The following is a 16,399-nucleotide window of genomic DNA, read 5'->3' as shown; positions in this document are numbered from 1 at the left end:
CAGGGTCTTGGTCTCGGATGATTATCTCTGATCCAGAAGATTCTTCTTCAACACTTTAATCACTGATGGGCTCTGGTGTATTTTTCAATTTGGTTACATCTTTCCTACATTTATCGCAAATCTTGGCACCACTTGGTATTTGAGGAAATAATTTGGGCACCCATGTTGTGACATTTCAGTTTTTTTCTGTCTCTAATAAAATGATTCGATTTCTTCAATGGAACACTGCACTCTTACAGCACTGCACTTTCTACTTGGTTCCATATTTATACAAAAACCACTTATAAACTGTCCTTCAATGTATAGATTTACTTGAAAATGAACTATTAAATATAATAGATACAGGCTGGTCAACACACAGGTAACAATTGATTTGCACTAAAACCGCAGTGCACAATAATGCTGTAGGCACACAAACCCGTAGAAGGTAACAATGCAGACTACATCATCTCAACAATGGCTGCAGTCTCTGAATTATTGTACAGACATCAAGCCCTATGTATACGATCCTCTACTGACGTACTACCTTAAAGGTCAGTTTGGTCAAACTAGGGCCGTTAGTGAAAAACAAGAGTACAGAATAATTTTTTTTAACAATGAACCCATCATCATCCTACATTTATATTTTGCCATGTGATTTACAAGAGTATGAAGTAGTTGTGGAAATATTTTGAAAATTTTCAATTATGTACTTTTGTAAAAAAATTAAATCAAAATATTAATTAGTATTTTGAAAAAGGTTATTAATTAGAAGCTATGTTTTTATCACTGCAAAGAGCATGAAAAATGCTGCAAAATGACACCTTTCCCAGTTCTCTAGCTCAATTAGGGCAGCTCCTAGGGCAATTTAAAAAAAGTCCGTTCATACATTTTTGGCCAGTTTTTTAAAAGTTTACATGACCATATTTCAGGAATGGTTTGAGGTAAAAAAATTGAAATTTGGTATTTTTATTAATTTCAGTGCCCACTATAAGTATACAAACTTTCAGCAAAATCTAAGAGTGTGAGGTAAAATTTATTTATAGTGTGTTGATTTGAGATGGAATGACTCCAGTGTTGTGTTTTATAAACATTTTACTTGTTCTAGTACATTTTGGCTCTTAAAAAGTAGTTTCTCAGAAAGTATGGACAATAAGAAGAAAATTGTCAGTCGCTGGGTTTTGTATGCTATGTACTCGTATATTTCTTGAAAGAAAAATCACAAAATACCTGTAAAATAATGAATATAACACAGTGGGTAATAACTTGCATAATAGAAGCAACATTTTATTGGTGGTCACATAAGTGTTGGCTTACATAATTCTTCCCTGTCTTATACACTTTTCTAGAGGCCTAATTTTTTTCTGAGGTTATTTCTGAAATCAGTGAAGGTTTTAAATCTGTCGGGCAACTCCAATGAAATGTGCATTTTTCTCACAGAATGTTTCGTTTTATTGAAATAAAATATCAGTGATCTTAATGAAATGCACATACTATTTTGGGTTGCTTTCTCCACCTAAAAACAGTTCCTTACAAAAGATGTTGATGTTCGTACTTAAGAGTTTTTCTGACATAAGGAAACGCCATCTGCTTTCAAGTTTAAAGATATTTCCTCATTCGCACTATTGTCTTTCGTACTGTTGCTGAAAAGACATATTGTCAACTTAAATCTTAATTTACCCTAGATCACTAAATTTGTCGGGGAAAGATGCTAAAACTTGCCTGGAAATCAGGGAAATAGTGGGGAATTTCACTTGGGCAAACTTGTGGTAAGCCTGCTTAGATACCATCAGTTTAGATCAGTGGAAGGTAGAGATCACATAAAATATATTTCAATCTCCAAGTTTTCTTGTGATAACGAATGGTATGATGTACTTTTGCCTATGTAAGCAATTTATATTCTTGTTTATTTTGTGTGCACATTAAAGCTTAGTATTGATAAAATGAACTCATTGTCGATTTTCCTGTACCACCCCTTACTCGCAATTGCTGCCATGATTGCCACCTTGTAAATGGGACACATTTACATCAAAATGAGAACAGTTATATTTAGTATCTCAACGAAAGAAGTGACACTAATTAGATATTCATATAATCAGAGTTTATCAGCTACTGTTTCTGGACTGGTCAAAATAGTTACGGTAATATGTGGTTTCATCAAAATTCTACCTAATGTAGTTTAGGTACCTATTCTTACAATCAAATTAACACCCTTCATATATTTGGAAATTGTTTTATAGACTGGTAACAGTGCTTTATTAGAGATGCCATAGTGTCATTTTAAATATTGGATATGTAGAAATTATTTCCTCTGGTATCTCCTTGTATGCTGTGATGTCAGTGTTAATATGCTTCTGTGATAGGATATTGTTGTAAAATATGTTTGATGTGTGGTTGCCCTTGCCAGTGGCCTTGCTGCAGTGGTAAAATTGGTTCCTGTCAGATCACCAAAGTTAAGCACTGTTGGCTTGGTTAGCACATGGATGAGTGACTGTCCGGTCTAGTGAGTGCTGTTGGTAAGTAGGGTGCACTCAGCCCTTAAGGCTAATTAAGGAGCTAACTTGATGAGTAGCAGCTCCAGTCACAAGATCTGGCAACAGCCGGAGAGCTGTGTGCATCCACTGACAGCAATAGGCTGAGGATGATACGGTGGTTGGTTAGTACTGTTGGGCCTTCAGAGGCCTGTTCAGACAGTATAGGTAGTTTAGTATGATTTCCCACGGATACAGTAGCAGTTCATATTCTTGTCCTGTTTTAATTTGCCTGTTTGCAAGAAGTAGGCTCTAATGAAAAGATACGAAAAGCTGGGAGCATTCAGAAAACCAAGTCCAGTAAAGTGTAATTTAAGACACACTGTATTTGAGGCCACAAATTATTTTTGGAGCTCTTTTTTTTTTCCATTCTAAAACCATTAACGCTAAGAGTTGAATGTCCCTAGAAGGTGGTCCCATATTGGAGCAGTAAGTGGAACTGGATATAGTATACCTGCAGTTTTGTTTTGCTTTTATATTCTTAGGCCATAGCACATGGATGAATTGGAAGTGTACACTGTGCAGGAAAGACTTACATTTTCCACAGAAGTGTATCTAATTGCCGTAATGGGAAAAGAAATTGTCATGCTTGGAGTTACACCAAGGTAGAGTGAACTCACTGTATCCTTGTGATGAATGATCATAAATTATTTTTTGTTGCAAATATCAAACTTAACTGCCAAATTATCCTCAACTTTCCCGTGTTCATATCTGAAATAAGTACTGATACTAAGGAAAAATCCACTGATTCAAAGGTTTTGTGCTATTAAGGAGATCAGAAAATAATAAAATTTCCTAAAAAGTAATTTTTCTCCTGCTTAAACGGGTATAATGTGCCCTTAATGCATAAATATCAGTAAACCTAAAATCCTTGACTTCATGCAACTATAAACAAATTTTCTCAAATTATTTACACCAAAAATTATTAATAAAGTTAAGTACACCAGTGCATAAATAGTAAAATAAAATTATAATAGTCACTTGATTTGTATAAGCATAAATATACTATTTCCTTCAGTCATTTGGAGTGTCATTTTCAATTACTGTGGACTTTGTCAGTGGAAGATAGTGACTTGTTGACCATTTACAGGATTCTCTTAAGATACCCCCCCCCCTTTTTCTTAAACCAGTAGCATTTGTGTAATAGGTCCTGCAAAATTGAATGTGGAGATCATATGTGTTGGATTTAATTAATATTAAAATTTTTCTATGTGTGTGGTATGCAGCTGTTTTAATGACAGCATCATTGTTTGAGCAGACAGTTATATCAGAATAATGCATAGTTCTGTATGAATATAAAAACCACTGGCCATCATTACTCTTTCTTTTTCTGAGACAGGGCTAGGGAAGCACCACAGCTAATAGAGTTCTGAGATTTCATTAGGTGACACCACCCTTGTTTCACTTGTGCTTAAGTTGGGTTATTGAAGCTTGATAATGTATTGCATTTGTTTGGTTTTTTATTTCATGCAGGTGCATTTTTACACTGTGTAAAAGTGCTTGGGTATATGCTACTTAATGTTTCAGCTGTTTGTTACTATGTTCATGCATTTTAGACAGACATGTCCCTTGCATATCGACTTTGAGAAGATTTCTGTTTGAATAAATATAGCCTAATAATTGTCATACCATTCCATGTACATAATGTTTGATGTAGATCGTGTCAGCAATTTGGTTGAAGATTTAATATTGATGAGGCTACACGCTTTGAAGAGTTAATGTGCAGATTTTCTTAAATCTCTTCTTCCTCCTTATTTCTCTGACTAGAAGGTGGTAAGTCATTTGTTTTGTGTGTTATACAAATACTTCAGTGGGGTCATACAAACTTCAAAAATTAATTGAATTTAAACTAACCAACACAGTGGAGAATACAGCTGAAGGGGAAATATTTCACACAAAAAATCACTAGTAGATGACACTCTGTCTGTGGAAGGCAAATTTGTGAACAAAAGGTACTGGACCAAATGTAGAATACGTAGAAGATAAGAGCACACACCCAGATTGAAACTGAACAGAAAATTGGATATAAACTTGGCCAACTGAGTTTGTTTCTACATCCACAAATGTAGAAGTTGACAATGTTCAGTGCAAAGATTTTATGTACTGTTTCTGATGATTAACATAATCATCATATTTTGATGATATTGCTGTGTAGTCCGTCGTAAAGTGTTAATTGATGACTCTTTTGTTCTAGTCGAGAAGAACGGTGATGTTTGTATATCAATCTTACACGAGCCTGGTGACGATAAGTGGGGTTACGAGAAAGCCTCGGAACGGTGGCTGCCCGTTCATACAGTAGAAACAATTCTAATATCAGTTATATCGATGTTAGCCGATCCCAACGATGAAAGTCCAGCCAACGTGGATGCTGCGGTAAGAAAGTTACTCTCTCTGCTTGCTAAAGAAGTGGAAAAGAAGGCTGATAGCTGAATTTAATTGCAAATTTCTAATCTTTTTTTAGAGTTTGAAGTTTATTGTAGTTCATGTGCCTGTTAAGTTTCAGTTAAATGAAATAAAAACATTAACGCTGTATTTGTGAAGTGTCCAAAGACAGTGAAAATAGTAGAGCAAATCTGGTGCTTCATTAAGTGTATAGTTACCACATTTGAAGTGCCAAATGCCTCAGCTGTCACTCATCAAAGCAGTAAGATTTTAACCAAAAGAATAATTTATTTCTGTTTGTGAGATATTTTCAGGAATTATTTTCATAGTAAATGAGGTGTGATCAAAAAGAAATGGAAATTTTTTAATTTCACAGGCATTATAATCAGATTTTCAACTTTATCTTGTTGTTAAACATGCTCCTGATACATGTTGACGTTTTCAGCTGTTTTGAATGTTTAGTTTATTGTTGACAGTTGGAAAGGTTACACATGTTTTCGGGTGCTCGATCTATTTTTACTTTAGAAAAAGATGGACCAAAGAATTTGCATTAAATTTTGCCAGAAAATTGAGTAAAGTGCAGTGCCATTTATGCGATGTTGACTTTGACTTTGGCTTTGGTGAATCTACTGTAAGACAAGAGTTTGGGTGGTATAAACAGTTCAAAGAGATCTGAGAAGACAATGTGGAAAAGTAAAAATGGTTGTGGAAAATCACCAATCGTCTCAATGGAAACTGCCTGAAGGACCAAGGCCAAAAAAGTTGACATGTTTGATCGCACATTGAAGTACTTCAGTTTCACAGTTTTTTTGGATTACACTGACATACTGCATCATGTGTTCCTGTCTTATGATCGTATGATCAGTAAGTAATACTACCTGGAAGTTAAAAGCAGTTTGCATGAAGCAGTCAGAAGAAAATGACCAGAACTGTCAAAACCACTCTTGGAAGTTGCATCATGATAATGCTCCCACCAACACCTCAGTGCTTGTTAATGATTTTTGCAAAAAATACTGTTATTTGACATACATGCCCCTCTTGCGACTTCTGTTTATTCTCCAGGCTGAAAAGAACCATGAAAGTAAGTCATTTTGCCATAACTATATCTGTATCTGGATCCCGCTCCAGCTACTGCTGGGTCTAGGTACTGATGAGTCCTCTCCATTTGGCTCAGTCCTCCCACCACTTTTCTTCCTCCACTTACTGCCAGGTCACACCTCTCCTTTCAACAGATATTCTCACTCCTCTTTTCCACCATGTTCTTGGGTGCCCTCTAGGTCTTTTTCCATCCGTCTTTAGTTCTTCCATAATTTTGGGGAGTCTCGCCCACACATCCTCTTAACATGCTCGTATCATCTTAATTTCCTTTTTCAATTTCTTCTGCTGTACTTACTTGTTTAAGGTCCTTTCTATATCTACATTACTTATGCTGTCCATTCTTGTTTTTCCCTTAACTGCTCTGAGAAATATTTCATTTCCCCTGCCTGCAGTCTGCTCCAGTCCTTTTGTCATTGTCCATGTTTTTCCTCCATAGGTTGACAATAGGGAAGTAATAACCCTTATGCATAAGGAGTTTTGCTTTTTCTGAATCTTCCTTATTCGAAATCAGGTGTTTTATTGTTTGATAGAAATTGCCTTCCTTCTGTAATTTCGTTGGTGATTTTCCATCACTAGATATTTCACTCCCTAAATAAATGAAGCTATCTACCACTTTGAGGGGTTCTCCATTCAAAGTAACATTTCTGTTGATCCCTTTGTCTCTTCCAAATACAATTACTTCACTCTTATCTTTATTTTTAATGCATACCTTTTCATTATTCCCTTTCACACACAGTTTTAACTGTACATCTACCTCTTTATCACCCCATATTACCATATCTACAAAAATCAACTTTGTCTTTTTCTTTTACTATATCTTTAACTGCCCTATTCATTCCCTCCATCACAACATTAAAAAGTGCAGGAGATAGAATACTTCCTTGTTTAAGTCCTTGTCTTATTTCGAAGTATTCAGAGTTCCCCAATGGTGTTCTAATTCTACTGTTGTGTCCTCTGTACATTGTCTTTATTACATTAATGTATCTATCTTCTATATCTATCTTCATTTCTTCCCAGTGTCTTTCCCTGTTAACGGAGTCATATGCCTTTTCTATGTCTAAAAATCATCACCCTTTTGTTACACTCCCAACTTTTTTCAGTCAGTTGACGGATAGAAAATATCAGGTAAATTGTGCGTCTTCCTTTCCTAAACCCATGCTGTCCTTCACTCAGCTCCTTTTTTATTGTTTCACTTATTCGATTTAGTAAAATTCTTTCAAAAATCTTAGCTGTGTGCCTCATAAGGGTTGTTCCTCTGTAGTTTTTATAAAGGCTTTTATTGCCTTTGTACTATTTCTCCACACTCTTGATAGTACTCTATACAGCCACTACATTCCCACTGGATCTGCTGCTCTTATGTCCACTGATACTTCAGGTCCTGGGGCTTTCCCCCATTCATCTTTTTCACAGCTATTTCTATTTCTTCTTGGGTAATTTGTCCTAGTTCTGCTTCCCAACTGCTCTCAATTTCTCCATTATTTGTTGTTTCCTCGTGTACCTGCTTCTCAGTGTTTAACAGTTTCTTAATACGTTCTTCCCAGAGATCTTTCGCATTCCCTGGATCTTCAGTCTCGGTACCATCCTGTTCCATCTTTACTGATACTTCAGAAGCCTTCCTTTTATTTTTCATAATTTTGTACATCATTTTCTTATTGCTGTTCACATCAAGCTTTTTTGTAAACTCTTCCCATGCCTTTTCCTTTGCTGTTTCCACTGTTTCTTTGCACTTCTTCTTTTCCTCTATGTATATTTTATGGTTCTCGTCATTTTTAGTTTTCCCCCACTTTCTCCATGCTCCATTTTTTCTTCTAACTGCTTGGATTGTGGCATCACCCCACCAACTTGTCTGACTTCATCCTTTCCAGATGTTCTAGTGCATACTTTTTGTGCTGTTTCGACTAGTGTCTTTGAATGAACCCCATTCTTTTTCTAGATTGCAGAAAACTTCTTTTGGGAATTTTTGTGTGATTCTCTGTGTACTTGTCAGCACTTCCACTCTCCTTCAGTTTCCAATCCTGTATCCTTATCACTTTCTTTTGTTTTATATTTTTCACACACTCATTCATTTTCTATTGTCCCACCAGTAATATATGGACTCCATCTGCACTCACACTTTGAATTACCTTCACGTTTGTTACTTTCTCACCCCATTCCCTCTCTACTAGAATATAATCAGTTACACTCTTGGTTCCTCCATCCAACTGTATTTGGTGATAACATGACTTTCTCTCTTCATAAACCAGCTGTTTGCTATTTTCATTCCATTCCCCTGGCACAAATCCAGGAGTCTTTCTCCTTCTTAATTTCTGCCTCCATATCTAAAACATCCCAACACTTGCTCAAATCCCTTTCTGTCTTTCCCTACCTGTGCATTAGAATCTCCCATCACTATATTAGTACTCTCTATATAGTTCTCTAAGTCATTTTCAAAGTCCATCTTCTCTTCTTCACTACATCCCACTTGAGTTGCATAAATCTAGATAACTTTAGTGATTCTTTTTGAAATATCAGGTTTAAGATTATAATCCTGTCTGATATGTATCTCACACTTTCAATAAGCTTTGTACATTCTTATTCACCATCACTGCCACACCATTTCTTCCAAACCTGTTATTCCCACTCCAGTACAGTTTTCCTCCTCCTCCTCTCTAATTATTCTCACCTTTTCCCTTCCACTTCGTTTCGCCTAATCCCAAAATGTAGGTTATTTTTAGTCCATTTGGTTTCATCTTGTACTGATGAATATCATCAGGTCTCCAATCATTCGTGCCAGTACTTGAAGAAGCACTGGAGTCAAATCCTGAGTGGTTTGTTCCAAGGCTCATCTGTGTTTTGAAAGTAATATATGAAGACTTTCCTGCTGGCTTGCTAAGCCTAATGCAAGAAAGGATTTTCTGTTCGGGTTGTCTGCGTTAGGAGTTTCTCTGCCACCACAAGGCTGTGGTTCCTTTCTCATTTAATCTCCAGAAAGAAGGGTTGCCTCATCTGCCAGCAATGCTGTTCAGAAGTCTTTCTTCTCTGCCATTGCTGCCATTAAGGTCTTCACCCATAACCCTGGGCATGAGTTCCATGTTATACCCCACGGGATTCCCATCACTGAGTTAACAACAGAACAGAAGCACTGAAGGAATTGAACACACAACAAAGAGTGAGTTCCAGAACTGCTTCCAAGATGTATTTATCCGAGGCGCATTACTTTAAAGGGGACAAATGTGATGATGAACAAATAAAGATTCTATAGGAAAAACAAATTACCATTACCATTACAGTGTGTATTCAAAATTAGACTGAAAATTGTGGAAGTTTAATTAAACATGTTGAGTAGAATCACTTGCCTTCTTAAGACAGAAAATAATGCATTGGTCTCCTCTGCCTTTTCTCCTTTCTTGTCTGTCGTATTTCTTTTTAGCATTTTAGTCCCCTGTTCACAATCTCATTTGATTGTTTTTTGTCCTATCAAGGATGTTTGAAATCACTCTAATCTTCATAGTAGCTGAACAACAGGTCTTGCTTTGCTGGAGCTGTTACTCTCACCAGTCAATTTTTTTTTATTATTATTTTTTTTAAATCCCCCCCCTGAAAAGCTTTACACGATTTTAAAGATTTTCGAAACTGTTCTGACAATCCCACTACATCATGTGAGAACCTGCAAAAAAGACTTTCTACATTTTCACGGTTCGTGTGATAGGAAATCATTGCCAGGCACAACATTTTAAATTATTACTTCAGTACTACTCACTCTATTTGCAACATATTTGCAGACAGTATCCACTTACACCACTGAATGTACCTGCAAAAATTCTTTGACGACACATTGTTCAGGAGATATGTCATCATAAACATTTCAGATGTGTGAAAATCTAGGTTTTGCTTAAAATGGAGTGCAAATTACCCAGACTATACTCATCCTGACTCCAGTGGTTTGTAATGAGAGCACGTAGTGACTGCCAACAAACCTGAAACATAATGTCAGACCTTTCCTAAACGTCCTCACTTGCATTAACACATTTGTAATCAGACATCTGACACTGCTTTATATATGGGAGTTAAATTCTTTAAAGAATTTGAAGTTGGGGGGGGGGGGGGGGGGGTTACTGGTATTAAATAATGACACAAGCACATTGTCTTTTGTTTGTCTGCCTAGATTTCATTTCAGGCAAATAACATAGTTTTTATTGCAAAGAGCGTGCTATGCACTTGTATATATTATTTGTGATGTGTGAATAGAGCATCACCTTGTTACCATACGTTCTCGTGCAAACCCCCCTGCGGGTTGGAGGTTAGAATACGTCAGAGGTATTCTTGCCTCTCGTAAGAGGCGACTAAAAGGAGTCCCTCCCCCTCAAGAGGGTAGTTTACGCCTGCGTCCGGAGACGGACGGTTCCAAGACTTATATTTGTGGTCGTTTTGGTTTTTCGCTTATTCTGGTTTCTTCCTTCTTTGTTTCCTTCCTTTGTTTCCTTTCTTTGTCCTCCCTCTCTCACTGTCTTCCTTACTTTTTACCTTGCCTTCTTCCCCTTGCCTTCTTCCCCTTGCCTTCTTCCCCTTGCCTTCTTCCCCTTGCCTTCTTCCCCTTGCCTTCTTCCCCTTGCCTTCTTCCCCTTGCCTTCTTCCCCTTGCCTTCTTCCCCTTGCCTTCTTCCCCTTGCCTTCTTCCCCTTGCCTTCTTCCCCTTGCCTTCTTCCCCTTGCCTTCTTCCCCTTGCCTTCTTCCCCTTGCCTTCTTCCCCTTGCCTTCTTCCCCTTGCCTTCTTCCCCTTGCCTTCTTCCCCTTGCCTTCTTCCCCTTGCCTCCTTCCCCTTGCCTCCTTCCCCTTGCCTCCTTCCCCTTGCCTCCTTCCCCTTGCCTCCTTCCCCTTGCCTCCTTCCCCTTGCCTCCTTCCCCTTGCCTCCTTCCCCTTGCCTCCTTCCCCTTGCCTCCTTCCCCTTGCCTCCTTCCCCTTGCCTCCTTCCCCTTGCCTCCTTCCCCTTGCCTCCTTCCCCTTGCCTCCTTCCCCTTGCCTCCTTCCCCTTGCCTCCTTCCCCTTGCCTCCTTCCCCTTGCCTCCTTCCCCTTGCCTCCTTCCCCTTGCCTCCTTCCCCTTGCCTCCTTCCCCTTGCCTCCTTCCCCTTGCCTCCTTCCCCTTGCCTCCTTCCCCTTGCCTCCTTCCCCTTGCCTCCTTCCCCTTGCCTCCTTCCCCTTGCCTCCTTCCCCTTGCCTCCTTCCCCTTGCCTTCTTCCCCTCCCTATGGTCTGTCCTTTCTCTCCCTCTCTCCCCCTTTTTTTTCCTCTTCTTCTTTCCTCCCAGTGCATGCCTGAAGGCCGACCCATGTGTTTGCACGCGTAGCCGGTAACGGGGTAACGCGTAATTCCCCGCCCTGGGTAGACAAGTAAGGCACGCATGTACCCCCTGGTAAAGGCCAGGTCCAGGGAGGGGTGATTGCCTGAGCTGATACCTTCTGACCATGCCGATTGGTCCTTCCGTCCATTTCTCGGGAGGTGTGACCTGTGGTGTAAACATTCACCTAAGACGGGAGTGCCCTCTGAGAGGGTCCCCACAAGGAAGGAGCGCACCATCGGAGACGCTGGTAATCATGGGGGATTCCTCCGCACTGGATTTCTCTTCTTCTTCTTCTTCTCTCTCGACTTCTGCCCAAAAACGGAAACTTGACCAGCCACCAGTGACAAAAGTACTACTTCCTGCCCCAAAGTTACTCGTAATTTCTAGATCTGAGGATGGAAAGGATTTTTCATCTGTCAACCCTTTCATTATTCAGAAGGGCATAGATGCCATAGCCGGACCTGTCAAGTTTTGTACCAGGATGCGTAACGGTACCTTGTTGTTAGAAACTGAGAGCGCCTTTCAGACACACAAACTACTTCAGTCCACACTCCTGTACACGTTCCCTGTCTGGGTGGAGGCTCGCCGCACTTTGAATTCGTTGCATGGTGTGGTATACACTAGATCACTTGACGGTTTGACTGACAAGGAGATTTGGTCTTTCCTCGCTGAGCAGGGCGTGACGGCTGTCCATAGGGTCATGAAAAGGGTCGACAATGACCTTTTACCGACCCGGACACTTCTTGACCTTTGATAGTGTTCAGCTGCAGTCGCGTGTCAAAGCGGGCTATGAGGTTGTTTGTTTGCCCCTATGTCCCAACACCTGCGCGCTGCTACCAGTGTCAGCATTTTAATCTCACCTGCCAGTCTTGTTCTAATGCGGCTAAATGCGTCACTCGTGGCAGGGATGCCCATGAGGGTGACTGTCCCCCTCCGTCTCCTCGTTGTGTGAACTGTCAGGGTGACCATTAAGTGTCCTCCCGCGACTGTCCCATCTACAAGGATGAACGCTGTATACAGGAAATTCTGGTCAAAGAGAAAGTGTCAACCTCGACTGCTGGCAAGCTATTTGCTAATAGGAAGCCCAAACTGCACCCAGTGGGGAAATACAGTACTGTCCTTGCCTCTCTTCAGCCTACCAGGGATGTGTCGGCGCAGACATGCGATTTGACCTGTAGCGCTACAGTCGTCCGTTCGGCCCGTGCCAAGATCGCCCGGTCAACGTCTCCTCCTCCCGTCACCCCTAAGATACAAGCACCTTCATCAGCTTCTGCCAAGACTAAGACCCAGAAGTCAGATGCACGGGCCTTCAAGAAGGAACTGTCCCGTGAAGACTTCCTATGTACCCCGAACTACCAGCCATCGGCCAGTACTTAGACTAAACAACCTTCCAAGAAGGCTCATAGGAAGCAAAGTTCTCCTCCTCCGCCTCGGTGCGTTTCTTCTCCTGAGCCGCCCAGCAGTTGCCGCCCCAGGCCGTCATCCATTTCGCCTGGCCCTCACCGCTGGTAGCCGAACATCTGGCTGTTCGCCAGCGAAGGAAGCTCCCCCTCCCAGCCATCTTAACATAGTGGCCAACGAACCTCTTGAAAAAAAATGACGGTGACACTCCTCCTATTGATAGCGTCAGCAGTGCTCACTCGAAACAAGGCCCTCGGCAGCCTTCGAGGTGACCCCTTCTTGCTTCTCCTTTTTCTTCTCACGATGGCACTTCTTCAGTGGAATATTCATGGCATTCGCTCCAACCGAGAGGACTTAAAGTTGCTGCTACGCTTCCACTGTCAGCTCATAGTAGCTCTGCAGGAAATGAAGCTACGCCCATGTGATCAAATTGACTTGGCACACTAGGCCTCCGTGTGTTTTGACCTACCCCCTGTGGCAGGTATTCCGGCTCATGGAGGGGTTATGTTGCTGGTCCAGGATAATATCTACTACGATCCCATCACATTGCACACCGATCTGCAGGCAGTTGCCGTCCGAATTACTCTCCCCACTTTTCCATTTGCACAGTTTACACTCCATCATCGTCTGCTGTTAGACATGATGCAAATTATTGCTCAGCTACCTGCACCATTTTTGTTGACTGGAGACTTCAATGCCCACCATCCCCTTTGGGGCTCTCCAGCATCCTGCCTGAGAGGCTCCCTGTTAGCAGACCTTTTCAACCACCTCAATCTTGTCTGCCTCAATACTGGCGCCCCTACTTTTTTCGGACACAACTCTCACCTATTCCCATTTAGCCTTCTCTGTATGTACTACCCAACTTGCACGCCGGCTTGAGTGGTATGCTCTTTCTGATACGTATTCGAGTGACCACTTCCCTTGTGTTATCCATTTCCTGCATAATACCCCATCTCCATGCTCAACTAGTTGGAACATCTCCAAAGCAGACTGGGGGCTCTTCTCTTCCAGGGCGACATTTCAGGATCAAAACTTCGCAAGCTGCAATAGTCAGGTCGCACACCTCACGGAAGTCATTCTCACTGCTGCTGAATATTCCATCCCTCGTACTACTTCTTCTCCACGTCACGTACCGGTCCCCTGGTGGACCGCAGCATGTAGACGCTTTACGTGCTCGTTGACGTGCTTTACGCACCTTTAAATGCCACCCTACGATGGCGAATTGTATTAATTATAAACAATTACGCGCGCAGTGTCGTCGTGTTATTAAAGAAAGCAAGAAAGCAGCTGGGCTGCTTTCACAAGCTCCTTCAACAGTTTTACTCCCTCTTCTGTTGTCTGGGGTAGCCTGCACCAGCTATCTGGCACTAAGGTCCACTCACCAGTTTCTGGCTTGACGGTCGCGAATGACGTCCTTGTGGCCCCTGAGGATGTCTAGAATGCCTTCGGCCGATTTTTCGCAGAGGTTTCGAGCTCTGCTCATTACCACCCTGCCTTCCTCCCCCGAAAACAGGCAGAGGAGGCAAGATCGCTTTACTTGCACTCCTCGAATTATGAAAGTTATAATGCCCCATTCACCATGCGGGAACTCGAAAATGCACTTGCCCGGTCACAGTCCTCCGCTCTGGGGCCTGATTCTATTCATATTCAGATGCTGAAGAACCTTTCTCCTGCAGGTAAAGGTTTTCTTCTTCGTACTTATAATCGCATGTGGATTGGGGGTCATGTTCCCACATGCTGACGCGAATCTATTGTCCCGATTTCTAAGCCGGGGAAGGACAAGCACTTGCCTTCCAGTTATCGACCCATCTTGCTTACCAGCTGTGTCTGTAAAGTGATGGAGCGAATGGTTAACTCTCGTTTGGTTCGGCTGCTAGAGTCTCGACGCCTACTTACCACTGTACAATGTGGATTTCGTAGGTGCCGCTCTGCTGTTGACCATCTGGTTACCCTGTCTACCTTCTTTATGAATAACTTCTTGCGGAAGCGCCCGACCGCGGCTGTGTTCTTTGATTTGGAGAAGGCGTAAGACACCTGTTGGAGGGCGGGCATTCTCCGCACCGTGCATACATGGGGCCTTCACGGTTGCCTCCCTCTTTATTTGTGCGTTTTTAAGGGATCGACAGTTCAGGGTACGTGTGGGTTCTGTCGTGTCAGACGCCTTTCGCCAGGAGAATGGGGTGACACAGGGCTCAGTTTTGAGTGTCGCTCTCTTCGCCATAGTGATCAATTCAATAATGGATTGCCTCCCAGCTGATGTATCAGGCTCCCTTTTCATGGATGATTTTACCATCTACTGTAGTGCACAATGTACATGTTTCCTGGAGCGCTATCTTCAGCGTTGTCTTGACCGTCTTTACTCCTGGAGTGTCACCAATGGCTTCCGTTTTTCTGCTGAGAAGACGGTGTGTATTAACCTCTGGCGCTACAAAGTTTCTCCCACTGTCCTTACATCTCGGTCCCATTGCTCTCCCATTCGTGGAGACAACAAAATTGTTAGGTCTTACATTTGACAGGAAACTCAGCTGGTCTCCACATGTCATATTTGGCTGCCCATTGTACCCGTTCCTTAAATGTTCTCCGTGTTCTCAGCAGTAAGTCGTGGGGAGCGGATCGAACCGTCCTACTTCACGTATATCGGTCGATCGTCCGCTCAAAGCTGGATTAGCTTTGTATACTCCTCTGCACGGCCGTCCATCTTACGCCGCCTCAACTCTATACAACATCGGGGGTTATGTCTTGCGATCAGAGCATTCTATACTAGTCCCGTCGAGAGTCTTCATGCTGAAGCAGATGAATTGCCACTAACCTACCGGCGCGATATACTGCTTTGTCAGTTATTATCAGTGCCCAACCACCCGTCTTACCGTTCCTTTTTTGACAAATCTCTCGACTGTCAATACAGGTTGTATGTATCTGCCCTGCTACCCCCTTGAGTTCGCTTTCGTCGCCTCCTTGAGCGCCTTGATTTTTCACTCCCTGCAACCTTTAGAGTGGGCAAGAGCCAAACACCACCTTGGCTCCAGGCTCAGGTTTGCGTTCACCTTGACCTCAGCTCGCTCCCAAAGGAGGTTATCCCAGCTTCAGTATACCGCTCGCGGTTTGTCGAACTTCGTTCGAAGTTCATTCATGCGATCTTCATTTATACAGATGGCTCTAAGACCAATGACTGTGTCGGGTGTTCTTTTATTGTCGGGGCACACGGTTTCAAATACCAGCTCCATGGCCATTGTTTGGTCTTCACAGCTGAGCTATTTGCCCTCTATCAGGCTGTTCTTTACATCCGTTGCCACCGACATTCTGCTTATGTCATCTGCTCTGATTCCCTGAGCGCCATCCAGAGCCTCGGTGATCTGTATCCAGTTCACCCATTCGTGCACCAGATCCAACGCTCTCTGCAGCAGCTGGTGGACGACGGTTGTCAGGTTACCTTTGTGGGTTCCTGGCCATGTTGGTATCCCTGGGAATGAAGCTGCAGATGCCGCGGCCAAGGCTGTGGTCCTCCAACCTTGGACAGCTTCTTGTTGTGTGCCTTCATCTGGATTTAGCAGGGTCATCTGTCAGCGCATTTTATCGCTGTGGTATGCCGATTGGTCTACACTTACTGAAAACAACCTTCGGGCCTTGAAACCTCTCCCCACGGCTTGGACGACCTTTCCTCGGCGGGAGGAGGTTGTTTTGGCCTGGTTACG

General features: G+C 42.2%; 1 protein-coding gene across 1 annotated transcript in view; it reads left to right on the top strand.

Annotated features, from left to right (window-relative positions):
* Nucleotides 1–16,399, top strand: part of LOC124544666 (ubiquitin-conjugating enzyme E2 G1-like) — a 57,975-nt gene that overhangs the window by 38,754 nt on the left and 2,822 nt on the right. Inside the window, exon 4 of the mRNA XM_047123284.1 lies at nucleotides 4,705–4,883. Coding sequence (XP_046979240.1) covers nucleotides 4,705–4,883 — 179 coding nt within the window. The remainder of the gene's footprint in view (nucleotides 1–4,704; nucleotides 4,884–16,399) is intronic.

Source organism: Schistocerca americana, chromosome 8 (assembly GCF_021461395.2).
Source record: "Schistocerca americana isolate TAMUIC-IGC-003095 chromosome 8, iqSchAmer2.1, whole genome shotgun sequence".
Classification (NCBI taxonomy): Eukaryota; Metazoa; Arthropoda; class Insecta; order Orthoptera; family Acrididae; genus Schistocerca; species Schistocerca americana.
Note: the sequence above shows the minus strand (reverse complement) of the source record. Positions and strands in the feature narration are given on the sequence as shown.